Here is a 27,089-nt window from a genome sequence, read left to right on the forward strand (position 1 = left end):
CAGTGTGGGAACCTCCTTTTGGAAATTAATAAACTAAGAACCTTAACTTTCAAAACATACTAATTTTTATACCTTTTTGGGGGAAGAGGTGGAATAATTTTTAAAATATGTATAACAGTAATCCTTAGATCTTTTATTGCTGTGATTAGCATAACTAAATACCACATTGCGAAAGAGAATAAACACTACTCAAACTATGTAATTTTTGAGGGGTATCTTATTTCTAATTATACAGTCTGAAAACTTAAATAATTGCCTTGTTTTTTTATGATGCCTCAAAACTGGAATCTTACCATGTGAGTGATACTGAATAACGAGAGAATGTCTATTAGTGTGTATCTGAATTGTTTATAAGGTTTTTTAGTTTTGCTTGCTTTTTTACCTGAAGTTAACTGAAATTTTAACATAATTTGGAATTGCTGTTTTTGAACATCTTCCCCCATATAAAACAATTGTTTTGTTCTAAAGAAATAACTCATTTTTATTTTTAAAGGAGCTAGGAGGAAAACCACTAATTGGCCTTTTATGAACTCTGAGTATCATTGCTATTCTTTCTTTTGTCTTTCTGATTCCCAACTGTGTAAGTAATTGAGGTCATGAAAATGTTAATAGCTATTATTAAAATTAGGATCTTTTATCAGATGCATTGTTTCAGCCTAATGCCGGAATTTCTTTTTTAAACTTCAGATTTTATGTTTCATATTGAGAAGTTCAAAAGAAAAAAATTAATCAGTTTATTTTTTCAATTCTTACCTACATCTGCTTTTCACCTAGGCTTTGTCACAGTCTCCCTTTCTCTTTTTTATATCTTTCTTTCCATTTCATTTCTTTTCTGTTTCTATTTGTGGATTTCTTTGTTTCTTGCTTTAGTTTTCATCTCTTCATTTAGCTTTCCTACTTTGTCTCAGTCTTTCTCCCTTTTCTGTCCATTTACTTGGTGTTTCAGGGTCTCTCTCTCTCTCTCTCTCTGTCTCTTTCTGTCCCTCCCTGCCTTCCTCCCTCCCTCCCTCCCTCCCTCTCTCGCTCTGTCTCTCTCTATTTCTCCCTCTCTCCCTCCTTCCCTTCCCTCTGTATCTCTCCCTTTCTTTTAGTCTCTGTCCATCTTATTTCTCTTCCTTTGTTGTTACTCTACATGCTCCTTCCTCCTCTTTCTTTTTATCTGTAGCCCCTTCCTTTTCCATTTCTCATCTGTGCATTTCTACTGTGTGCATTTCTCTCTACCTCTCTCTCTCTGTGACTCCAGGCCTCTCTCTCTCCCTGGTTGCTAGTCTGTTAGTCAGTCTCTTAAGGTCTCAATCCCTCTGTCTCTTGGCCCTCTGCTTCCTCTGCTGCTCTATCCTTCCAGATGTTTCTCTCTTTCCTATCCAGGCTTCACTCACACACTTACACACTCAAAATTTTCCTTTGTGTACAGGTTGTCAGCTTTCATTGGAACCTAGACCTGCAATTGACTAATTTTTTTGGTCACATTTTAATTTACATTAAACCTGTACTTTCTAAAAGAAGCTATTAGATAAAGAATTAAGTATGGTGTTTTAAATAAATGGATTTTACCCTTTGCTCAGTTTTTTTTTTTTTTTATTTTTTAGAAACTTAGGCACCAGGCATTACAATTGGATTGAAATTATTATGTATTGAAATTACTTTAAATGTTTTGTTGGTCTTCCCAAGATATACATGGTAAGCATTACAAGGAGGTATTTTTCTCTTAAATGAGTTTTCTATTAATTATTCAGGATTTACAAAGCAATTTAAAATCATTTTCTTTCCGGGATACTTTAGATAATATCCCATTTCATGATTGTACTCTAGAATAGGAATTAATTGTTATACCTACATGGCCTTTTTTTATTCCTTTCTCTGTTTTCCGAATGTGTTAGTAGATATTACTACAGTTTTCTTTTGCTTTTAGCTTCTTATCTTGAAATAATTTTAGATTTAGAGAATATTGCAAAAATAATACAGAGAGCTCCTGTGGTGGTTTTTGGTGTTTTGTTTTGTTTTTCTTTTTGGTGAGTCACTGGGCCTCATGTATGCTAGACAAGTACTCTACCACTGAGGTATACCCAGCCCTTTTAAATTTTTTATTTCATACAGGGTCTTGATGAATTGCACAGTCTGATCTCAAACTCACTTTGTAACCCAGGCTGGCCTTGAACTTGAGATCCTCTTGCCTTAGTCTCAGTAGCTGAATTAGAGATGTACTCCACTACACCCATATCCATGGTGTTTCATATAAAGAGTTTTAACATTTTAAAAGTCTTTTCCTCAAAATTTAGTATCTGAGTATTTAAAATAGTGTGAAAACAAAATTTCACTTAGCATTTACCCATTTACAAAATCATAAACTTTGCAACTGTTATCATAGTTCTATTTCTTAAAGCAAATTATGCAACATTTTGGTGAAGATATAGTACACATTAACAGCACTGTGCCTTTGTAATAACTAGCATAGTGCTATCAGGGAAAATAAAATTTATAAATACATTATAGATGTAAAAAGGTATTCAAGAAGCAAAGATATATATGATGAAAACCTTTTCAGAGCTGAATTAAATGCTGTTTTCACATATAGATCTCCCTCTTCTTTTGATGCCGCTACTGTTTTGTTATCTTCTTGGCTATATGATCAGATTCGCAATTGTGGAAGGCATAAGGTGAAGGTGAAATAGGACCAAAAAGCCATTGCCGCTGTAAATCTTTTCATCCTACCTCTATTGCGGACCAATACTCATTCTGATTGAGAAGTGATACCTTCATACACTTAATACAGCCTGAGTATTCCCCAATCCCAAGCCTAAAATGCTCCAAAATCTGAAACTATATGAACACCAAAAAGATGCCACAAAAAGAAAACTCCTTGCTTTGTCTCATGTGATAGGCTGCAGTTTAGATGAAGGCACACTAAAAACATTGTATTAAAAACACACCTTCAGGCTATGTGTATAAGGTGTATATATAAAACTTAAGTGAATTTCATGTTTAGACTTGATGCTATCCCTAAGACACCTCATTTCATATACATAACATGCATATGTGCAAATACCATAAAATTTTTTTAAACTCTAAAATCATTCTGATCCCAAGTATTTTGGGAAAGGGTTACATTTTCTAAGCAAGTTCCTCTAAACCCAACTTAATCCTCCTTCCCTTGGTCTCCTGAGTTCTGGAATTACAGGCTTGTGCCAACAACCCTTATTTTATACATACATGTTATATAATAAAATGACATACATTATGTAGTATATAAATATACCATGTTATGTAATATTTATCATATAAAGCTGTTGATCATATAAATATGCATGTTGTTTATATCTCCATATGTATTTATATGTTACATATATCTAACACATCTATGAACACATTTATAACATATTAGAAATTTAAAACAAGGTTTGTTAAGTAAGTTTCATATAGGACTTCTGTAGATCCAAGAAACCCCTAAAGGCACCTGTAAAACTGTGAGCTTAGATGTATGAGGAAGGGTTTAGTGAAATATTCAAGAAAACCTCTTTCATGGGGTAAAACTTACTGCTTTATCACATTTATAAATTATTACTCTATGCTAATTTTAACTTTTCTCATTATTTATTTTAAAATGCTTAGAAACGTTTGTGGCTAGCTCCTATAGTAGCAGACACTTCAACAAACATCACATGCAGTTTTTCAAGTCTTTGAAAATATGCAGGTAGTGATTTCTGAGCATATCAGATGTCAGACTTCCACATGGGATTACCAAAGAGGGATAACAGACCATTTTATTATCCCTGTACTTTCAAAATGCTGCTTAAACAGGTAGACAATGAACAGCAACAAAAACTGAATGCTGCTATATAAGTCAGATATAAAAGACCATAAAATAAATACACTAAGTATTAATAACATACTAAGACAGTTTGATGTGATAGACATTACTAGGAACCAAGGACGAAAAACCATTAAAAATTGAAACCAGAAACGTGTTAAATCCTTTGAATTCATTCTTTCAGGCTGCAAAGCCATAGGAAGTTAAGCCAATTAACTTGGACAAAATTGTGAGTACTTTAAAGAGATGTTATATCTCTTGCAGGGTATAACATGACATTCTTCAGACCATTAGCTTCTCAGTGGTGTATGCCCATGTCCAGCAGCAGCATCTTGAGCTGTAAAATTGTGTGTGCTTTGTTGTTCACATCCTTTTATATCATCTGAGGGTAGGTGATGGCACTGAAAGACAGATAACACCTGTTGTACCTCAAGCTGTATTTTTACTGACCACGAACTGCTTTTTGACTGAACAAAGAAGTAAAACCCTTTGAGCTTTTTTCCTCTGACATAATCCCTAGGTGCTTTCTTGAGAGAGGGCTGTGATCTTTTGTTAGAAAGAATATAGCTGGCAATTCAAGTGAAATGTGGTACATTCGTAGGTATAAAATTCTGTGTCTGCCAATTGTACCGTAAATTAAAATCCTATAAAGGAAACCAATTTTGACATTAGAAGTAAATGGGTTATATTAGATCTACTGATTCTAATACTAGAAAATATGAAGTTCCACATGTTGATAAAATATATTGTCATTCAAAAACTGTTGGATGGAGTCGATAAATATGTCAGGAGCCTAGCATGAGTTTTGCTAAGACTCTTTGATAATATAGCTTTGTACCTTTGAAAGCCTCAAAGGATTTTCATTGTGACACTATGATAAGAATAAAGTGCTAATTGTGGGTAAAAAGCACATAGAGATAAATTCACTTAATTGTATTAGTAGTACAGAAAAAATAATATCTATCTTAAGTAAGATAGAATTTTGAAAGAGCGATAGCTAGATATCATTAAGACCTAGAGTTTGCACTTTCAAGTCTGTATAAAGGTAATGCATACTCAAGAAGTGGAATCAGAAATGGGTGAATAAAGAAAACAATATTATGCTCAGGATGATGTTCATCTTTATTTACGAACTATGAACATTATACTGTGAATCTAGCACAGACTACATTAGTAAAGAATGTAATGAGTGAAACAGAACAGTGCCAGTGATTGATGCCTGCAGTGGCTTCTGACATTTACCAACCTGGGTGAGGTCAGACAAGCCCCTGTACAAGACTGTCTTCACTTGACACACCCTCATTTCTGACCAGCTAGTACAAATTTGGGTGTCCCCAATACTCTTATGTTTGGTAATTTGCTAGAATGATTCACAGAACTCAGAAAACTATTAAATTTAGGATTATAGTTTTATTGTAGAAAAAAGGATACATATTGGAACCATGGAAAAGGACACAGAGGGCAGGATCTGAAAGGGTCCCAAATGTAAAGCTTCCCTTGTCTTCTCACTAGGGAGACAGGATTCTTTATCTTCCCCACACATCATTATATGGCAATATGTAGAGTATTGCCTATCAGGGAAACACCCAAGCTCCACTGTTCAGTGTTTTTATTGAATTTCTTTCTAGAGACTTGATTGATTGAATTGTTAGCACCTCAGTTGGACTCAGTCTCCAATCACACTTCTCTCCCCAGAAGTGAGACAGATTATCAAATGACTCAAAGCCCTAATTTTCTAATCCTATGACTAGTTTTCCTGCTAGTGCCCATCCTGAGTCATCTCCTTAAGTAAACTTTGTGGAGGCCCACCATAAGTCATCTCACTAGAGTAAACATTCAGCACTCACCACAAATAACAAAAACACATCCATCACTCCAGAAATTCCAAGGATTTAGAGGCTACCTACAAAAGACAAAAGCCAGCCAAATTCTTCATTATATATCTTATTCTTTACCTATTATTATTATCTTTGATATTCTTCCTTAGAGTAATAATGTACTTTTGTGATTCTTATAGTTATGAGATAACTCTGAGAATAAGACTGAAATAGATGCTTCTCTCCCTGACAAGTTCTCTCTAGCTGATTCATAGCGTAAAATTATCTGTAGCTAGGTATGGTGGCTCATGCTTGTAATCCCAGCTACTCAGGAGGCAGAGATCAGGAGGAATGCAGTTCAAGGTCAGTCTGGGCTAAAAGTTAGCAAGACCCCATCTCAATAAAAAGCTGAGTGTGGTGGTACATAACTATCATCTCTGCTGTGTGGAAGGTATAAATAGGATGATCGAGTTTCACATGAATCTGGGCAAAAGCACAAGCTCCTGTTTGACAAATAACTATAGCAAAAAGGGCTGGGGACTTGGCTCAAGTGGTAGAGTGCCTGCCTGGTAAGCACAAGACCTTGAGTTCAAACTCCAGTACTGCAAAAAGCAAACAAAGCATCACTGGGATGTGTGTGGTGGCTAACGTCTGTAATCACAGCTTCTCAGGAGGCAGAGATTAAGAGGATCAGCCTAAGGAAAAAGTTAGTGAAATCCCATCTTAATCAATAAGCCAGATGTGGTGGTTTGCACCTGTGGTCCTAGCTATAAGGGAGGCCTTAGGTAGGGGGATATAGATCTGAGACCCTACCTGAAAAATAACTAAGACAATAAAGGGCTGGAAGTATGGCTCAAGGCATATAGCATCTGCCTAGAAAGTGGGAAACTCCTGAGTTCAAATCCCAGTACTACCAAAAAGAAAGTATCTCTAAGTTGATAATATACTATTTAAAGAATGAATTATAATAAATTCAAACCATATCAAAACACAACATCTGTATTCAATCTTACATGCCTATTATCTCAAACTCTCCTTCCATATCTTCCTTTTCTATGGCTAGCTCAGTTTCTAGGAACCTAAATCTTTTGAATATTCTTTGTTGTTGCTTATTTCCCAACAATAGAACAGTCTTTTGTTTTTTATTCCATATAATCTTTATAAGAGATTTTTATTATATGCCAAGAGATCTTATTACAATCTGATTTATTTATTTCAATCTTGCATTTAGCACATACCTGGGGAACTCTCAGTAATAAGCTCAACTATAGTAGGTTCAGAAATAAAGCAAAAATACATCCTGCCACCACTAGCAGTATTTTAAGAGGTAATTGATAGAGTTTTTAGGTATAGAATTATAATAATGGACCTGACTTTATTGCATTGCCCTTTGCCTTCATCTTCCAATATCTGACTCTCTTCAGAACCTCACCAAATTGTCCCCAGGATTCTCAAAAGTCTCTCCCATGAGCTCATGAGCAGCCCTTTCCTTATCTTCTAGTTTTGTCCTTTGGCCCATTACCATTTTTCTAATGATTGCAGTGAACTTGATCATGTCTCTCCCAAAGGATCTATCTCTTAGAGTTCCCAATATCAATAGTCCTTAAGGTACCGTGTTCTCTATAATCTTCTATGCAGCTGTATCACATCCTCAGAAGTGGAATAAGCCCTTCTCCTGCTTCTGTGGTAAGCATGGTAGCCTGGGCACTGAAAGCTGCTTGAAGCTGCTTATTTCTTTGCTTTCATTCTCTAATTAAAACACTTTATCTTCTTCTAGGATCCCTGCTACATTAGAATATATGTTTTTTACATCTTGATTTGGCATTTTTAGTTAAGTTAGTTTGTTTTTGTTTTTGGCAGTACTGAATTTGAACTCAGGGCCTCACGCTTGCTAGATAGGTGTTCTACCACTTAAGCCACTCTGCCAGCCCTGTCTTTTTTTTTTTAACCTCCAAACATTTTTATTGTAAGAAACAAAAAGCACACGATAGCCTGTACATACATACAAAACATTAAATATACAGACAGATGTAGAACATGTTATATTAATTAGTGTAAAACCTAAATGACCTTAAAAGGATGATACATAACTGTACAACACAGAGTCATACAGGGAAAATGCTATCATATTTTATATGAAACAGTAAAGGAGTACAAATGACCCATTTCTACAGAATAACTGCAGGTTGTGCTACATAAATCTATGTACAACTGAGCTGTCATCAAAATATATTTTATTTACACTATGAACTATGATCAGTTGGATATTAAGTTCTAAAATGGTTTACTTCACTGCAACATTAGCAATGTGTAGAAAAAAGTATTAGATTGTGTTTTTACATACTTCTTTTGTAGTTTCCATCACTGGTTCAGTTCAACTTATAACATATGCCTTGCTTGTAGATTTAACACTTCCAATAGGAATTCTTCTAACAATTACAGATGAATTCTTAGGAATTAAGGCATTATCATCAATATATTATTCTTTTGTCTGCTCGTTGGTGATCTGCAGGTCGCAGGTGACAGGCTTCAGCCTTTCTTCCCATAATCTGCTTCTTTAAGTTGCAGAGGGAGATGTGGAGCCCATCAAAGGTGAAAGTATCATAGTTGAGTTTAAAGGAAAATTTATAGTGCATACAGGACATTGTGCCAAAGGACTCCTGAGGTTCAGTGAGGTGATGTGGACAATCAATATATGTATATTTATCAACTCTGGAGCGAAATACGTACACACACAAAATACTCAGAGATACTGAAGAATCCTAAGGCCTCAGATAAGTATCCCACAACCACAAGCAGGGATTCATAAGAACAGTAATGCAGAACCCTCCCCCAAGACTCAGAAGAAATTCATGGAGGGAGGGGATGGGGAAGACAGGACAGGAAAGGGAGAATTGAGGATCCACCAACAGACATTGTGTCACCCTAGCTAACCCTGTTTTGTGTTCGGTATTTATGAGGTAGGGTCTCTGGAACTATTTGTTGGGGTTGGCTTCAAACCACAATCCTTGTGAAGTCTGCCTCCCTAATAGCTAGGATTATAGGCATGAATCAGTGGCATCCAAGTTGCTTAGGTTTCTTAAGCTACTATACCATTAATATAAAGTCAGATCTAGAAATGGCTCTGAAAGTGCATTTAGCCTGTTCAATAGCCAAGTAGCACCTTAACTGTCTTATTTGGATTACTTCTGTTTTAATGACCTCAGTCTAAGAATTAGAGAAACCCACTCTTACAGAGACTACAAACTTCTCCTTAGAAAGGCTGTGCCAAACTAGTCCTAGATGTTGTTGGCCTTGATTAACCTTTCCTTAGAGACTCACTCCAAGTATTTATTGTTACCCACCATTCTCTGTAAGCCCTACAACCATCCCAACTTACTCAGTAAAGAAAAGTGGTTTACTAGATACAAATTCCTTCAGTTTCCTAAGAATAATGGATTTTTTTTTCGTTTTTATTTTTGACAGTACGAGGGGTTGAACTCAGGGCTTCAGACTTGCTAAGCAGGCACTCTGCAACTTGAGCCACTCCCAAAGCCCTTTTTGCTTTAGGTATTTTTTATGTAGTATCTTGCATTTATGTCCAGGCAGGCCTGGACTGTAATCCTCCTATTTACACTTCCTGTCTAGCTGGTATGAGAGGCATGGGTCACTACACCTAGCTTTTATTGGTTGAGATGGGGGATCTCACAAACGTTTTTTGCTCAGGCTGTCTTAGAACCAAGATCCTCTGGATCACCATCCCTTCCCCTTCCAGTATCTAGAATTACAAGAGTGAACCACCATGCCCTGCAAAGTTTCATCTTTTAATCCTTTGTCTAAACCTTGAGTCACTTTCTGTTGTCAAATTTTACTTGCTAGATAGAAGTATGTCATATTGTAGCTAAAATCATTCCTCACGGCTTTTCTTAAAATATATGCCTCTATCTCAAGATCTCTGTTTTATACGGGATTAGAACTTTGATCTTCAAGTATATCTATTTTTTTGAGGCTAGTCTCAGGGGTTTTTTGTTGTGATTTGGTTTGGTTTAAGGTTTGGGATTTGTTTTGGGGGGTTTTGTTTATTTGTTTTTAATACTGGGGATTGAACTCAGGACCATGTGCTTGCTAGACAAGCAGTCTGCCATTTGACCCATGTTCCCACTCCTTTTGCTTTTCGTTTGTTTCTCAAATAGGGTTTCCTGCTTTTCCCAGACTCACCTCCAACCTCGATCCTCTGTCCTCCACCTCTTAGTGTCTAGGTTATACACATATACAACATTACCTGGTTTGGGGGGTTGTTTTGGTTTTGTTTGGTTCGTTGGTTGGGTTTTTTTATTGTTGTCATTGTCTTTGAAGTTCTCACTGTGTAGCCCAGACTGGCCTCTAAATCACAGTCCTAATGCCTCTGCCTCCTAAATGTTGGGATTACAGCTTTCCACCACCACACCTGACTTTTTAGAGCAATTTTTAATAAAAATAGAAACAAAAACGAGCATTACAACATTCATTACTTACAATCTAGAACTAAGAAATATTAGTCATTTGGTTGTTTTGTTTTGGTTTGGTTTTGGTGATACTAGGGATTAAGCCTAAAACCTCGTATATGCTAGGCAAATGCTGTACCACTAAGCCACATCCCCAGCCCAAGAAATGCTAACCATTTCGTATGTTCGTTCCAGAATATTTTTTTTTAATGAACTAGTAGACACATAATTGAAGTGTCTTTTCTATCATCTGAATCGTTTTCCTTTCCTCTCCAAGGGGTACTAACTAACATAAAATACCCTTATAGTCCATGAACCCTACCCATCTTTGCTCTATGGTTTTTAAATTTTTACGTTAAGTTTCATGATATGATAAAGATCATTCTGTGTTTTCACTTTTTCTTCTTTTTTTTTTTTTAAATGGTACTGGGGATTGAACTCGGTTTCAGGCTTGCTAGGCCGGCACTATACCATTTGAACTATTCCACTAGCCCTTTTGTGTGTGAACTATTTTCCTGGAGTTGGCTTTGAACCGCTATCCTCCTGAGTAGCTAGGTTTACAGGTGTGAGCCACCAGCTCCCCCACACACACTTTTTTTAACTAAATGTTCTAGCATTCTTCTTGGGATTTATGTTGATACATGTACCTTTAGTTCATTCATTTTGGTACTGTATAATACAATATACCACAGTTATGTTTACTTCTTTTAAATCAATGTTCCTGTTAATACATTTGGGCTCTCTCATTCTTCGCTTTTAAATAAAACAGTGCAGTGCTATTCACAATAGCCAAGTTATGCAACCAGCCAAGATGCCCCACCACTGACGAATGGATTAAGAAAATGTGGTATCTATACATAATGGAATTCTATGCAGCCATGAAGAAGAACGAAATGTTATCATTCACTGATAAATGGATGGAATTGGAGAACATCATTCTGAGTGAGGTTAGCCTGGCCCAAAAGACCAAAAATCATATGTTCTCCCTCATATGTGGACATTAGATCAAGGGTAAACACAACAAGGGGATTGGACTTTGAGCACATGATAAAAGCGAGAGCACACAAGGGACGGGTGAGGATAGGTAAGACACCTAAAAAATTAGCTAGCATTTGTTGCCCTCAACGCAGAGAAACTAAAGCACATACCTTAAAAGCAACTGAGGCCAATAGGAAAAGGGGAACAGGTACTAGAGAAAAGGTTAGTTCAAGAAGAATTAACCTAGAAGGTAACACCCACGCACAGGAAATCAATGTGAGTCAATGCCCTGTATAGCTGTCCTTATCTCAACCAGCAAAAACCCTTGTTCCTTCCTATTATTGCTTATACTCTCTCTACAACAAAATTAGAAATAAGGGCAAAATAGTTTCTGCTGGGTATTGGGGGGGGGCAGAGGGAGGGGGCGGACAGGGTGGTAAGGGAGGGGGTGGGGGCAGGGGGAGAAATGAACCAAGCCTTGAATGAACATATGAATAATAAAAGAAAAAGGAAAAAATAAATAAAATAAAACAGTGCAGTGAATCCTTTTGTACATGTCCCTTTGTGTGCATGTGTGAGTCTCTTTAGGAGGTAGATGCAGAAATGGAAATATTAAACTCCATTTTTTTTTTTTTGTATTTAGCTCCAGTACTATTCTTATTTTTTTAATTCATTTGTTCATATGTGCATACTTTGTTTGGGTCATTTCTCCCCACTGCCCCCCTCCTCGCTTCCAGGCAGAACCTGTTCTGCCCTTATCTCTAATTTTGTTGAAGAGAGGACATAAGCATAATAAGAAAGACAAAGTGTTTTTGCTAGTTGAGTTAAGGGTAGCTATACAGAGAGATTCCTAGCATTGCTTCCATGAACAAATGTGTTACAACTCAAGTTGATTCATCTCTAACTGATCTTTATGCTGGTTCCTGATCCCCTTCTCATGTTGACCCTGTCGCTTTAAGGTTTCTGTATTAGTTCCTCTGGGGTGGGGACATGAAACACTTTCATGTTTTGGATTTTCTCCCTATCCCCATACCTCCCATATGTGCCCTCCACTTGTCATGTGACCCAAGTCCAACCACATTGCTATATTTGCCCTAGATCTAAAGTCCGCATATGAGGGAGAACATACGATTTTTGGTCTTCAGAGCCTGGCTAACCTCGCTCAGAATGATGTTCTCTGGTACCATCCATTCACTTGCAAATGATAAGATTTCGTTCTTCATGGCTGAGTAAAATTCCATTGTGTATAAATACCACATTTTCTTGATCCATTCATCAGTAGTGGGGCATCTTGGTTGTTTCCATAACTTGGTTGTTGTGAATAGCGCTGCAATAAACATGAGTGTGCAGGTGCCTCTGGAGTAGCCTGTGTTGCATTCCTTTGGGTTTATCCCCAGGAGTGGGATTGCTGCATCATATAGCAGATCTATGTTTAGATTTTCAAGAAGCCTCCAAGTTTTTTTCCAGAGTGGTTGCACTAGTTTGCATTCCCACCAGCAGTGTACAGGGGTTCCTTTTTCCCCACATCCTCGCTAGCACCTGTTGGTGGTGGTGTTTTTGATGATGGCTATTCTAACAGGGGTGAGGTAAAATCTTAGTGTGGTTTTGATTTGCATTTCTTTTATGGCCAGAGATGGTGAGCATTTTTTCATCCATTTGAATTTTTTTGTCCATTTGAATCTCTTCTTTTGAGAAAGTTCTGTTTAGTTCAGTTGCCCATTTCTTTATTGGTTCATTGATTTTGGGAGAGTTTAGTTTCTTAAGTTTCCTGTATATTCTGATTGTCGATCCTTTGCCTGATATATAACTAGCAAATATTTTCTCCCACTCTGTGGGTGGTCTCTTCAGTTTAGAGGCCATTTCTTTTGTTGTACAGAAGCTTTTTTAGTTTTATGAAGTCCCATTTGTCCATTCTTTCTCTTAGTTGATGTACTGCTGGGGTTCTATTGAAGAAGTCCTTGCCTATACCTATTACTTCCAGAGTGTTTCCTACTCCTTCCTGTACTATCTTCAGAGTTTTGGGTCTGATATTAAGGTCCTTCACCCATTTTGAGTTGATACTAGTACAGGTTGATAAACATGGATGTAGTTTCAGTTTCTTGCAGACAGATAACCACTTTTCCAGCAACGTTTGTTGAAGAGGCTGTCTTTTCTCCATCATATGTTTTTGGTGCCTTTGTCAAAAATAAGGTGGGCATAGCTGTGTGGATTCATATCCAGGTGCTCTATTCTGTTCCACTGGTCTTGTCTGTTTTTGTGTCAGTACCATGCTGTTTTTATTGCTTTTGCTTTGTAATATAGTTTGAAGTCAAGTACTGTGATACCTCCAGGATTGCTCTTTTTGCTGAGTATTGCCTTGGCTGTTCACGGTCTCTTGTGTTTCCAAATGAACTTTAGGGTAGGTTTTTTCAATCTCTGTGATGAAAGTCATTGGGATTTTGATGGGAATTGCATTAAATATATAGACTAGTTTTGGTAGTATAGCCATTTTTACTATGTTGATTCTACCAATTCATGAGCTCAGGAGATCTATCTTCTGTAGTCTTCTCGATCTCTTTCTTCAGGGGTTTGTTGTTTTCCTTGTAGAGGTCATTCACATCCTTTGTTAAGCTTACTCCTAGGTATTTGAGGTTTTTTGAGGCTATTGTAAATGGAATTGTTTCCATATATTCTTTCTCAGTTTGTTCGTTGTTTGTGTATAGAAAAGCTAATGATTTCTATAAGTTGATTTTGTATCCTGCCACCTTGCTATAGCTGTTTATGTGTCTAGGAGTTTTCGGGTAGAGTTTTTTGGGTCTTTAAGATATAAGATCATGTTGTCTGCAAATAGGGATATTTTGACAGTTTCTTTACCTATTTGTATTCCTTTTATTTCTTCTTCTTGCCTAATTGTTCTGGCTAGGAATTCCAGTACTATGTTGAATAGGAGTGGGGATAGTGAGCACCCTTGTCTCATTCCTGATTTTAGGGGAAATGGTTTCAGGAACCTTTTAATTTCCTCTTGTATTTCATCAGTGACCCACTAATCATTGAACAATATGTTGTTCAACTTCCAATTGTTTGCATGTTTTCTAATGTTGTTGAGATCTAGTTTTAATGCATTGTGATCAGATAGAATGCATGGGATTATTTCTGGTTTCCTATAGTTGCTGAGGCTTGCTTTGTGCCCTAAGATATGATCAATTTTGGAGAAAGTTCCATGGGCTGCTAAGAAGAATGTATATTGTGCAGAATTTGGATGAAATATTCTGTAGACCTCAGCTAGGTCCATTTGATCTATGGTGTGATTTAGTTCTAGAATTTCTTTATGGATTTTTTGTTTGGATGACCTATCTATTGGTGATAGGGGGGTATTAAAGTCTCCCCCTATCACTGTATTGAAGTTTATATGTGTTTTTAAGTCCCTCAGGGTATGTTTGATGAAATTGGGTGCATTGACATTGGGTGCATATAAGTTGATAATTTTTATTTCCTTTTGGTGTATTTCCCCTTTTGTTAGTATAGAGTGTCTTTCTTTATCTCGTTTGATCGATGTGATTTTGACGTCTACTTTGTCCGAGATAAGTATTGCTACCCCTGCCTGTTTTGGGGAGCCATTTGCTTGGTAGATCTTCTTCCAGCCTTTCACCCTCAGCCAGTGCTTGTTTCTGTCAATGAGATGGGTCTCCTGTAGGCAGAAGATTGTTGGATCTTCCTTTTTAATCCACTTTGTCAAATGGTGTCTTTTGATCGGGGAATTAAGTCTGTTAACATTCAGTGTTGGTATTGATAGGTATGTGCTGATTTCTGTCATTTAGTTGTCCTTGTTGTTTAAGGTTCTGATTGTGTGCAGCTGAGTCAGTGTTACTCTCTACTTTCTTGCCTTTCTTCTTCTGTGGTTTGGTACTGTCTGCCCTTTCATGATTTTGTTTGCTTTCACTTTCTGTGTGCAGAATTCCTTGAAGAATCTTTTGTAGTGGTGGCTTGGTGGTCATACACTGTTTTAGTTTCTGCTTATCATGGAACACTTTCGTTGCTCCATCTATTTTGAATGATAGTTATGCTGGGTGGAGTATCCTAGGGTTGAAGATATTTCCATTCAGTGCCCAGAAGACCTCACTCCCTGTTCTTCTTGCTTTTAAGTTTCCTGTTGAGAAATCTGCTGTAATTTTGATAGGTTTATCTTTGTATGTTATTTGTTTTTTCTTTCTTACAGCCTTCAATATTCTTTCTCTGTTCTCTGTGCTTGTTGTTTGAATGATAATATGTCGTGGGGTAGTTGTATTTTGGTCAAGTCTGTTTGGTGTCCTGGAGGCTTCCTGTACCTGAATGGGCATAGTTTTCTCTACATTTGGGAAATTTTCTGTTATTATTTTTGTTGAATATATTACGAATTCCGTTTGTTTGCACCTCTTCTCCTTCTTTAATGCCCATTATTCTCAGGTTTAGTCTTTTGATGGAGTTGATGAGTTCTTGCAAATTGCTTTTACAGGTTTTGAGTTGTCTGACTATAGTTCTTCAGTGAACTTCATTTAATGTCACAAATTGTTTGCTAAAGTGGACTTAACAGTGTTTGAGATGTCCTAATGCCCTTGTCCTTACCACCTTTAGGCACCATCAAGTTTTTTATTTTTAAGTCCTAGTTCATTGACTCAGTTTGAATGAAATGCACTCCTTTTCCTACCTTCCCATTTCTCCCTTAAAGTGATGTGCCTCACAGTCTCCTAAAACTGTAGTATCAAATTATTTCTTCCCATTCTGCAATGTCCAGAAGTCATCTTCCTATTGTAGAAACTTCTCAAAGTCTTATAAGTTCCATAATCACTTTAACTTACTATATAATTGGATATTTATTATATTAGGTTGGTAAATTTAATTGACTTCTAAGTTTTGTAGCTGAATCATTATGTGTCTTGTCTATTTTGTGTCTTCCTATACTTGATTTGCACATGCCCACACAACCTTTGATAATCAGAAGTATAGGCTTTCTGGCCAGATAAAAGGGTTTTTATTTTGGTGGGAGCCAAAAGGCTGAAACATCCCTTTTACTTGAAAATTTGGAGAAGAAAACATTTCCATTTAAAATTAACATGCTGATATTTTGGAGACAAATGCAAAGTTTGTGTAAATTTTTACTGTTTACATAGAATCCTCAGAATGAGAGCCTTTTGAGGCCTTGCATTCAGACAAACAACACACACACACACACACACACACACACACACACACGCCACTCATGTTGCCTAGAGTAGTTCTTTTTTTTTTTGGGGGGGGGTGAGACTGGAGTTTGAACTCAGGGCTTCACCCTTGCAAAGCAGACACTCTACCTCTTGAGCCATACCTCCAGTCAGTTTTGGTCTGGTTATTTTGGAGATGGGGTTCTCACAAACTAGTTGCCCAGGCTGACTTGAATCACAGTCCTCCCAGTTTCAGTCTCCCAAGTAGCTAGGATTATAGGCATGAGCCATCCACACCCAGAATAATTCTCACTATAGAAGAAAACAAACATTTGTGAAGTGCCCACTCTGTGGAAGAGACTGTGATCAGTGCTGTACATTTAAATCAGTCCATCCTCAGAACAAACTAAACCAAATATTCTTTTTCCCAATTCACAGGTCAGAAAATTGCAAGTCAAAGATTTAAGTCATTTACTTGAAGATGTAACTGGCACAGCTAAAATTTAAATTCATTTCTAATGCTCATGCACTTGCCCTCTGTATTAGACCATTGCCTTCTTCCCAGACATTTTCACTGGTCATTTTGATTCTGAATCATGTATATATTTAGTATTTTTGTCAAGTGATGTGGCGTATTAGCAAATATTGGTCACACACATTGCCTATGTGACTTTGAATAAATTATTTGCCCTCTGAATGCTAATCACTTCCATACTAAATTTCAATTTTGGATCAGGTAGTCTCAGATTCTCTAGGACTCCATAGGACTTTGGAATCCTAAGAGACTCTTCTGAGATAGTCACCTCTTCAGGTTACACCCCTTCCTCCCTCCACCTGCAGCCATTGCCTTATTCAGTACCCAATTTGTTTCTTAAATGAATTGTAACCTCCTTTTATAGAATTTCAAATTTAAGGGATTTCTCATTATATTAGTCACTTTACATAAAACATAATTTGGCTGCTTAGTGAGTGCTGCCATCTTATGTCTACTGTTTTATAAGAAAAGAGGTTTCAATTGATAATAATTATGTTGAAGGATTTTGGGGTTTGGTAAATCTTTAAAAACAAAAACAGTCATTTGATTTAGTGGCCAAGGGAGCTTTGGTCAAATTGAAATGGTGGAGTGGCTCAACTGGTAAAGTGCATACCTAGCAAGTGTGAGGCCCTGAGTTCAAACCCAGTACCACCTTAAAACAAAAAAAAATGAAATGACACTGTGTCATTTTTAAAAAAAAAAATTTAGCATTTGTTTATGCTACCCCTATTCCGTTTATTATCCGTTAGTCAGATGTAGGAAAATCAAGATTGTGAAAACTGATGTAAATACATATAAAATTCTAAAAGCTTATAATTCAAAATTGTTTTTGAAGAGTTAGTATAAGATATCAATCATTCTGTGAGGCATGCACAGTTATTCTGTTAGACCCTTTGATATTTAGATCTCCTTTTGATATTTAGATCTCATTATGCTCAGTTATTTCACCATAAATTGTGTTATTCTGTTTATTGACAACAAATTTGTCAAAGGAAGATAGAAAAACCATGTGATATTTTTATAGATTTGTTTGCTTGCTATAAATAAATTAAGTAAATTAAAAAAATGCAACTGACTTTTAAAATATGACATGTAAAGGATTTTGGCATAGATTTTTCAGATGTAATTAAAAATAGTTATTTCACCCTTTATAGACATTTTCTTTTAGCAGACAATGTGGGTTTCTTTGATTGTATTAAATGACTTATTATATAGCCTTTTGTTCTTTTGCTCTTTTGAAACTCTAGGGTGTGATGATTATTCACAATTACGATTTTAAGTCCACAGCATTATAGCCCTGGATAAAAAGTATAAATGTCATAGTTCTTGTAATTAAGGCTTTCCTGGTTGTGATCTTGGCAAGCCTTCCCCTCCCCCATTATCTCTACAGTGGAGCTGCTGTCTCCCTTACAGCACTAACCACATTTCAAGTTCACCTTGAATATTCTTCTCTTTCTCTCCTCTCTCTTTGTCTTTACTAATCAGTTCTCTAGCCTCAGTGGCTGTTCAAGTTCACATAACTAACACATGTCAGCATTAATTGCAAATAAATTTTCTGACTCTCTTTAGGACAAGAAAATAATATACAACCAACAGTAGTATTTTTAATTGCTAAATTACTGTTGAGTGTTCCATTTTGTTAAAATGTCTTTTGTTTTAATTTTAGGCCACTGAAAGATATGATATATTTGATCCAAGACAGTCCATTTCAGCCCAGGAATCTACAGTGGTGACAAGGACATGGGACTCCTCCTGCCAGATTACAGATGGTTCAATACAATTGACATCCTGGCTGACAACTGTGAAAAAGAACCTTGGGTTATTTTATTTTATTTTTGTGGAACACCACAATCCCAAATCCATAGGACACATCAGGTAATAACTCTTTTGTTCCTTTCAAAAAGCATCCCTTTTTCTTTAAAACTCTTAACATATATAAAAATCAAAGAGCCAGAATATTTTTAGTAGCCTTCCTATCCTCTCCCCACTTTGCAACCTTATTGATTTACCAGTGAATTTTTGGTATGGGATATAATCGTTTGCTTGCTTGACTTTTTGTTTGTTTGAGACCAGATGCAGTGCTGCCTAGGCTGGTCTCAAGCGATTTTACCCTATCAGTCTTATAAGTATTGGGAATACAATCCAACCTGTGGAAGACATGTGGTGGGTTTGGTTGGTTGGTTGGTTGGTTGGTTGGTTAAACCTCATAGTTGCTAGGCAGGCACTCTACATTTGAACCATGCCCTCTGATCTTTTTGTTTTGTTTTGTTGTGTTGTGTTTTAGTTATTTTTCAGGTGAAATCTTGTGTTTTTGCCCAGGGCCAGTCTCATACCACAATCCTACCTACAGTCTCCTGCATGGTTGGGATCACAGGTACTTACCACCAGGCCCAACTTATTTGTTGAGTTGGAGTCTCACTAACTATTTGCTGAGCTGGCATTATAAACCTTGATCCTCCTCCTTCTGTCCATCTCTGGAGTAGTGGGATTACAGGCATGAACCACTGCACCTGGCCTAGACAAATGTTTTGTTGTTGTTGATTTTAATTTAGTCTGTGATTTTAGATCTGTTTTTTATTTTAACTTTTCAGAAGTAGATCCTAAGATCTATTTATTTAATTGTGAACTTTCTTTTGTGAAAAGAACTCTTGAATTTTCCAAACTGATAAAGAGAAGACAAGTTTTACTGATTTTTCTCATCAAGATTTTATTACGAAAATTGTCAGAAGTACAGAAATGTCAAAAGAATTTTATTGTGAATACTACTATAACTACCTTGGATTCTACTATTAACATTTTATCATACCTGTTTTAACTTATTTCCATCTGTCCTTCTACCTATCCTTAATTTTTATGTTTTAATGCATTTCAGAATAAGTTGTTTACCTCAAGTTCTGCTGGTTTTGATGCATTTTTCTCATGTCCTAAAATGATAGCTATCTTTAGGCTTAATCTCTGATATATTTCTATCTCATAGCTACTGTGAACTTCGTTGTATTTCTGTTTTGTTTTGTTTCTTGGTGGTACTGGGGTTTGAACTCAGGGCTTCTCATTTGCTAGGCAGATGCTCTACCATGTGAGCCTTTCCACCAGACCTTGCTTGTGTTGAGTATTTTCAGGAAAGTGTCTCACAAACTGTTTGCCCAAGTTGATCTCGAACCAGGATCCTCCTGATCTTTTCCACTTGAGTAGCTAGTATTCAGGTGTGAGCCATGGTGCCCAACCCGAGTGTTTTTCTTAAATTCACTAATGATAATAAATATATAATGATGTGAAGTATATTTGGTCTCCTATGGATTCCATTTTCCAAAATGTCTGATATTACAGGTTACATCTGTACAATACATGTTTGGCATTGAATCACATAAGTGAAAAGAGTTTTCAATGCTAAGTTCACATTGTTGAACAGAATTGTTAACCCAAATTCACAGGTATGTTTTGTATAGAATGTTGCTTTTGTTTTTTGAATTATTTCCTTAGAATTCAGGGAAACTTGAGAAACTTGGAATTTCAGGAATCCAGATGAAAGTTGTGATAAAGTATTTTTCTTAGACCAAGTGCAGGGACTCATGCCTTTAACCCTATCTCCTTGGGATGTGGAGATCAGGACTATTGTGGTTTGAAGCCAGCCCCAGCAAAATATTTCATGAGACCCCATCTTAACCAATGAAAGAAATCTGAGCACAGTTGTGTGTGGCTATCATCCCAGCTACATGGGAAAGGTATGAAAAACATCATGGTCCAGGCTGTCCCAGGCATGAATGCAAGACCTTATCTCAAAAGTAAGCAAAGTAGAAGGGTTTGGGTATGTGGCTCAAGAGGTAGACCACTTACCTACCAAGCACAAAGCCTTAAATTCAAACTCTAGTATTGCCAAAATAGTGGGTTTTTCTTATAGGATAATACTCACTCCTTTAGAGATAAAGACTTTTCTTTACAGAAGTCTGTAAAGACTTCTTAATGTCATACAGACCTACATATGTAACTAACCAGATCCATCTTGATCTGGCTGGTTTCCTATAAACTTTTACAAATAATGTGTGCATCAGACTCACCTTGTATCCTTATTAACTTTCTTTTCTCACTGCATTGAGATTTTTTTCAAGCATGAATACCACAAAGTAGGATAGTCCTTGAAAGCAGGAATTTTGCATATTCAACAATCATGGAACATACAAGATATTTATCAACATTGTTGAGTAACTGAATGTAAAAAAATGTTTCAAACAAATTAAAATTTCTTTTTTTTTCTTGGTAAGGCTTCAAGTTCCCTATAGAATTCTAAAATAACCTTTGCTAATGAGGATGTCTGATACTGTTACTATAAAAGATGAAACTGAAACAATGAAGGATTTGGAGGCAGAAGTGAAAGATACACCCAGAGTTGAAAATCTTATCAAATCAGAAAACTATGGAAAGATTTTGGCCGAGAAGAATGAACGTTGTATTGACAACAATATTGATTTGCAGGTAAATAGGATTCTCTCCATAGCTACAAATTCCTAATATTCATTATAGGATTATGCTTCTTTTCATGCAAAACTCACTTTTCAGAATTCTAAAAGGGTTAAGTTTATCCTTTACCACATGATTACTTAGATTCTGAATCAGCTTGCTGGGTGTTGGCTCTTTGATTTGCTTAAATGTATCATGTAATATAATTCTTTTCATTTGTGAGTAACCTGTGTGTTTTTATTGGTTTTCTACTTTTTCATTCTACCTTTCCCCTGATCACCAATTCTATGAGAGTTCAAAATTTAACCTATGAGCTCTTAGAGGAGAAAGAAATAAAGTGATTGTATTGGCAAAAATGGCACTCTAGGGGTTTCTCAGTCATTCAGCCATGATTGAGTAAAGAAACTGGGGGGCAGAGAAATGTCACTTGATGCTTTTCATTCTGTGTATGTCTGAAGACATAACACTTTCTATTGAGAAGGCTTTTACTTCCAGGCATAGATGGAAATTAATTTAGCAATAAATTCAAGATACATTTTTTTAAAAAAGGTTTTAGGTAGTATTTCTAGTATTTACCTTTTTTATAAGATGTTTCCGTTGTCTCAAAACGAAGGGCTAACAATTTGTTTTTTAAATATCATGATTTGTGGGTTAGGAAATTCTGGGAGCAGAATTTAAGTGAATTTTCTATTCTTCAAGATATCCAAAGAGGTCTCTTGCTAATATTTAACTGGCATGCCCCCAGTGACCATTTCCCTTTAATGAGGCCCCATCGTCCATAGTTCTAACACCTCTCAATAGTCTAACTCATAGTTTGAATCCATCAATGGATTAAACCATTGATTAGGTCAGAACCCTCATGATCTAATCATCTCTGGAAACATCCACACAGACACACTCAGATGTGTACTTTACTAATCTCCTAGACATCTCTCATTCCAATAAAATGGACAATCAGAATTAATCCTCATACTTGTGAATAAATCTTATTTCTTTTTAGAGAAAATATTCTGTGGTTCTTTCCATATCCTAAACTATTTGGCCTAATAATCCCAGCACTGGGAAGGCTGAGATTGGACGGTTATGAGTTTGAGGCCACCCTGGACTACATTGTGAGAGCCTGTCTCGAAAAAAGAACAGCAACAACAAGAAAAGCCTCAAAAATCCAACACAGATAAAAAGCACTTGGAGGACTATCTGCCAAAAGCTATAGCTTCAACTTTTTTTAACATGGTGATTGCAGAAAGCCCCTTCAAAGCTTGTCTCATTCCTTTATTCAGTCAGAAACTTTGTTTTCTCCCTGTTATGTGGTAGACATCATGTGAGGCCCCACTGACTAAGCGTAGTCAAATGGTAATTATGTAAAAAATTAGGAGGAGTAATTCATTTTTCCAGTCATTTTTTATAATGGCACTTTCTTGCAGTAGTGGGTTTTGAACGCAAAGCCTCATGCTTGCTAGGCAAGTACTCTTACCAGTTGAGCCATTCTGTCAGGCCAGTAATAGCACTTGTTAACAACAAAAAACTGCCCTGCCCATAGTCAGTACACTCAGTGGTAGCTGAATTTATGTTAATCTGTCGAGTACTGTATTCACTTTTTAAATGTTTATTAAAATTATTCTATGTAATAATACTCTACTTTGAGCCTCCATCAAAAGTGCATGGCAAGAGGCTTACTGTGATTAATTAGGAATGGATATAGATAAAACTACATTTTTCTTACACTTTCACTTAAAACAATGTGAAAGTCAACTGTCTTAAACACCAACAAGCAATAGATGTTTTGTTTTTTAAAAAGAAAGTCTGATTAGCTAGACTTGGTAGCTTATATCTGTAATCACAGCACTCTGGGGACTGACAGAGGAGGAAGCATAGGCCCTGAGTTCAAACTCCAGTACTGCCAAAGATGGGAGAGGAGGAAGCAAGAAATCAATGACAATCTAATTAAGCTGTCAAAAGAAAAAAAATCAGGAAGCTGAGTGTGGTAGTACACATCTGTAATCCCAACATTTGGGAAGCTGATGCAGGAAGATTGGGAGTTCAAGGCCAGCTTGGGCTACATAGTAAGACCCTGTCTCAAAAAAAAAACACAGAGCACAAAGCCACACTCTTCAACAATGAGGGCTGTAAAGTGGGTAAGAAATTTTGTAATTGATGCAACATTAAAGCTGTTTCTCTGTATTTAAAAGGGTTGAATAAAAGACTCTATATAAAGTTATTCAGATTATAGTCTTAATCATTTTCCTGTCTGTTGTCAAACAAAGGTTGAAAAGGACATATGTAACATACCTAGTACTTAGATGCCGTCAAGGATACTGTCATAGGTGGGAGTCGGGGAGAAAGGATATTGTCGTTATAATCATTGTAATTATTTATGAGCTATAGCACAACTCACTAGCTTCTGAGATTTGTGAGCTTTTTAAGAGTAAATTAAAAAGTGAGGTTTATTTCTTGACATGAACTCTCCAAAATTTCAATATAATAATTCTTATTTCTATTAGCCCTATTTATATACTGTTTTTTGTCTCTTATTAATAAATTCAACTTTTTTAAACTTACAATTTACTTTCTATAATAGCACTTTTTAAAATTATTTGGCACTCTTTGTATTGAATGTGGGTCGTATACATGTACAGTAGCATTTTTAGTTTGCTTTCAAGTACTTTACTATGACATGTAAAACGATGGTCACCAAATATTATAGATGTAGAAACAATTGTTCATACCATTTTCACTTCTCTGTATATCACCAGTAGGATGGGAAGGCCCTTTCGCTTCGTTTAATATACAGAGTAACTAAACCAGAGAGTCTGCAGCTTTCTCTTGGAACTTTTCCTTGGTCTAAGACCTAGGCCTTGGATTTTAATCTTGTGCTCTATGGACCAAAATGTGAAGTGGTAAAATTAAATTAGTGATTGTGCTTGTTTTGTTGGTTCGTTGATTCTTTTAAAAGTCAGTTCTCTTAACATAGAAAACTTTGTTGTTGTTGTTGTTTTCCAACAGAAATTGGCAGCGTGGCATCTGTTGTTTTTACTACCTCTTACCTTCAGCTAGATATTTTCTTCATTATGCTCTTCCATATAATTACCATTAATCCTTACTGTTACCTAGAAAAGTAATATTACAATCTTCAGCATGTATTAGTTGAAAAGTTTCAGCCATTACTGTTTATTTTGTTCATAATAGTTATTAATTGCAAATGAAAAATAATCCCCTTTTTGAAATAAGCTGTTATTTTATGCTAAAATATAGCATAATCCATGAAGATTACTCTGAGTTTTTTAGTTTTTCTCCACACCCTAGTATCTGCTAACTCTGGTGATGTATTATTATCAGTTTCAAACTGAAATTCTATTAAGAATATCTCAGTGCTCACTTCAACAGCACATATACTAAAAATTTGGAATGATACAGAGAAGATTAGCATGGTCCCTGCGCAAGGGTAACACACAAATTCATGAAGCATTCCGTATTAAAAAAAAAGAAAAAGAAAAGAAAATATCTCATTTTCTGCACCTATCTGTTGACCTAGTTATTGGCTATTCTTTAGTAGAAATGATATGAACTATAAGTTGTTAGCTTTGTTTCTAAGCCTTCTAAACTCTAATTAGCATCTCTGTGGACTAATAAAAAGTTTGTTAAACAAGCTGCCACATTTCTTACTGTGACAGTGAAGACCTGCTAAAGGTGAAAGGTGGGCTCTAAATAAATAAAACCCATTTTAAAAATAACTGCATTATCAAACTGGGAAAATTCCTATTGAAAGCCTAATCCTCCCAAATTGAAAGCAAAAATATGAAATAAAAGTTTATTTACTTTGATAAACAGTGCTTGTTTTCTCTGCTTTGTTGTGTGTGTATGGCAGATTTTCTAGTATATTGCAGGTAATTTCTGTTCTTTGCTATTTGAAATGAAATTAAATAATTTCTTGAATAATTCAGTTTTGGCAATTTATAGTTTACTTACTTAGTAGTATGTTCATTTTCTCTTGCTGCATAACAAATTTCTACAAACTTTAAGAACATTTTTATTAGTGTATGATTGTTATTCAGGGTTTTTTTGTGTGACATTTCCATATATACATGGATTAGTCCTCCATTTGGTTCATCCAAGGTATAAAACAACACCCATTTATGAACTCATAGTAGTCTAAGCTGTGTTCTCTGCGTAGGGTTTCACAAAGCCAAATCAAAGGTGTCAGCCAGGCTGAGCCCTTTTCTGAAGAAGCTAAGGAAGTGCCTGGCACAATGTGGGGTGTATAGTATGAACTCAGAACATAGTTTCATTAACTAAGTTAAAATAATTTTATTTACCCGTGTCTTTGCTCATCTTCATCTTTATTAGGAGCTTTTTATAAACTAAAACTGAGATAATGCATTATAAGTCTATGGATATTTTATAGGAGCAACATACAACATCATCTTCATTTTATAGATTAAAAAGTTAGCATCTGATTTATGAAGTAACTTACCTTAAATCTCATGACCAGTAAACAAAGGTAAGACATTGGTTTTCTGATATGTAGTGATTTAGTCTTTACAAAGTCACTTTTTTTTTACCTACCCGTTATTTGAGTCTTTTCAAGAACCCCGTGAGTTAATAAAAATAGTATGAACTTTTGTACAGATAAGAGAAAGTGAAATAATTTCACCAGAGTCACCTACTAATAAGAAGCAAAGTCAGAATTTTAAGTCTAGCTCTTCTACACATGAATACAGCATTGACTTTGCCAGTTAGTCATCGCTTCTAGACTTGTTTTTAGCGTTTTTTTTTTATTAGTATATATACATTCGTTGTACAGGGGGGATTCACTGTGACAATTTCAAATAGGCTTATATTGTATATTAGTTAGATCATGCCCACCATCTCTCCCCCTCAACCCCTTCCCACCCCATTTAAAGCAATTGCAAGAGCTTTCTTTGTTCTGTTTCATGTAAGTATAAGAAGTCCATCAAACATATATTCTCACTTAATCTCCTTCATTCACCCTGCCCCCTCCCACAAGTACCCCCCAACACACATGTACCTATTTTACAGTTCCGCCAGTCTTTTATTAATATTTAAGTTGATGTTCAGAGGAGTTTCTCAATATATCCGCCCTGTGAGTATACTTTACTTTGATCCATTCAGCCCCTTCCACTGCTCTCCCTTACCCTTTTACCTCCCTACCCCCATTTTTTAATAACTGTCAATATATATCCTTATATCCTCTACCTTCACAAATACTGTTTTAGAATACTGTTGATGTTCTATCACTCTCTTTTCCTTTCCCTCCTTCCCCAAGTTCCATAGAGTAGTCTTTAATAGATCACTTTATACCATTGTTGCTTAGAACTGCAAGAGATTAAAGCAGAGGGCACAAGTAACAATTTTTCTTTCCTGCTTCTTCAGCAGAGTACATTTCCTAGTATTCATCTGTTACTTTACTCCCACTTCTTTCCCTGTGAGTGCTGACTCTATGGTAGCATAACTCCTTTTCCTTCTATTTTTAGAAGTGACTTACATACAACACACAGTGGAAAGTCTTTATCCGAGCTAAAGAAGAGAGCAAGTAGAAACAAGACAGTACCAACATGCAGAAATCCTCTTAGGCAGCACTGCCATGAGCACATGTGTATACACATACACTTACCATTTTCTTCTCTGCAAAAAAAGTAGATCTGTTGATTTGTTTGTTTGTTTGTTTTCCCTGTTTTTCTGTTGTTTTTATGGTTAATTTGGTGGCCTAAGGTCAAAATCCTAAGATACCCATGCTTCTTATTTTTGAAGATCTTTAAAACCCAAAATAGAAGGGATTGGCTAAAGATGTAGCCCAGTGGTAGAGTGCTTGCTTGGTTTGCCAAAGGTCCTGGTTTCAGACCCCAGCATTTCAAGTAA

General features: G+C 36.2%; 1 protein-coding gene, 1 non-coding gene and 1 pseudogene across 8 annotated transcripts in view; 2 read left to right on the plus strand and 1 right to left on the minus strand.

Moving 5' to 3' along the window:
- Positions 1-7,909: 7,909 nt before the first annotated feature.
- LOC109701169 (E3 ubiquitin-protein ligase RBBP6 pseudogene) lies at positions 7,910-8,270 on the minus strand (annotated as a pseudogene).
- A 10,223-nt stretch (positions 8,271-18,493) lies between these two features.
- Positions 18,494-27,089, plus strand: part of R3hdm1 (R3H domain containing 1) — a 110,624-nt gene continuing 102,028 nt past the window's right edge. For 6 of the 7 annotated variants that reach the window (XM_074070630.1, XM_074070632.1, XM_074070633.1 and 3 more), the window contains exons 1-2: positions 18,494-18,632; positions 21,017-21,227. In XM_074070630.1, the coding sequence (XP_073926731.1) occupies positions 21,057-21,227 (171 nt within the window). In that variant the 5' untranslated portion in view covers positions 18,494-18,632; positions 21,017-21,056. Of the gene's footprint in view, positions 18,633-19,039; positions 19,132-21,016; positions 21,228-27,089 lie in introns of those variants that run through there. The other variant, XM_074070631.1, reaches the window with a different exon arrangement.
- On the plus strand, positions 24,581-24,689 carry LOC141422822 (U6 spliceosomal RNA). The gene has a single exon (XR_012447544.1). It is a non-coding gene; the product is annotated as a U6 spliceosomal RNA (small nuclear RNA).

Source organism: Castor canadensis, chromosome 4 (assembly GCF_047511655.1).
Source record: "Castor canadensis chromosome 4, mCasCan1.hap1v2, whole genome shotgun sequence".
NCBI lineage: Eukaryota > Metazoa > Chordata > Mammalia > Rodentia > Castoridae > Castor > Castor canadensis.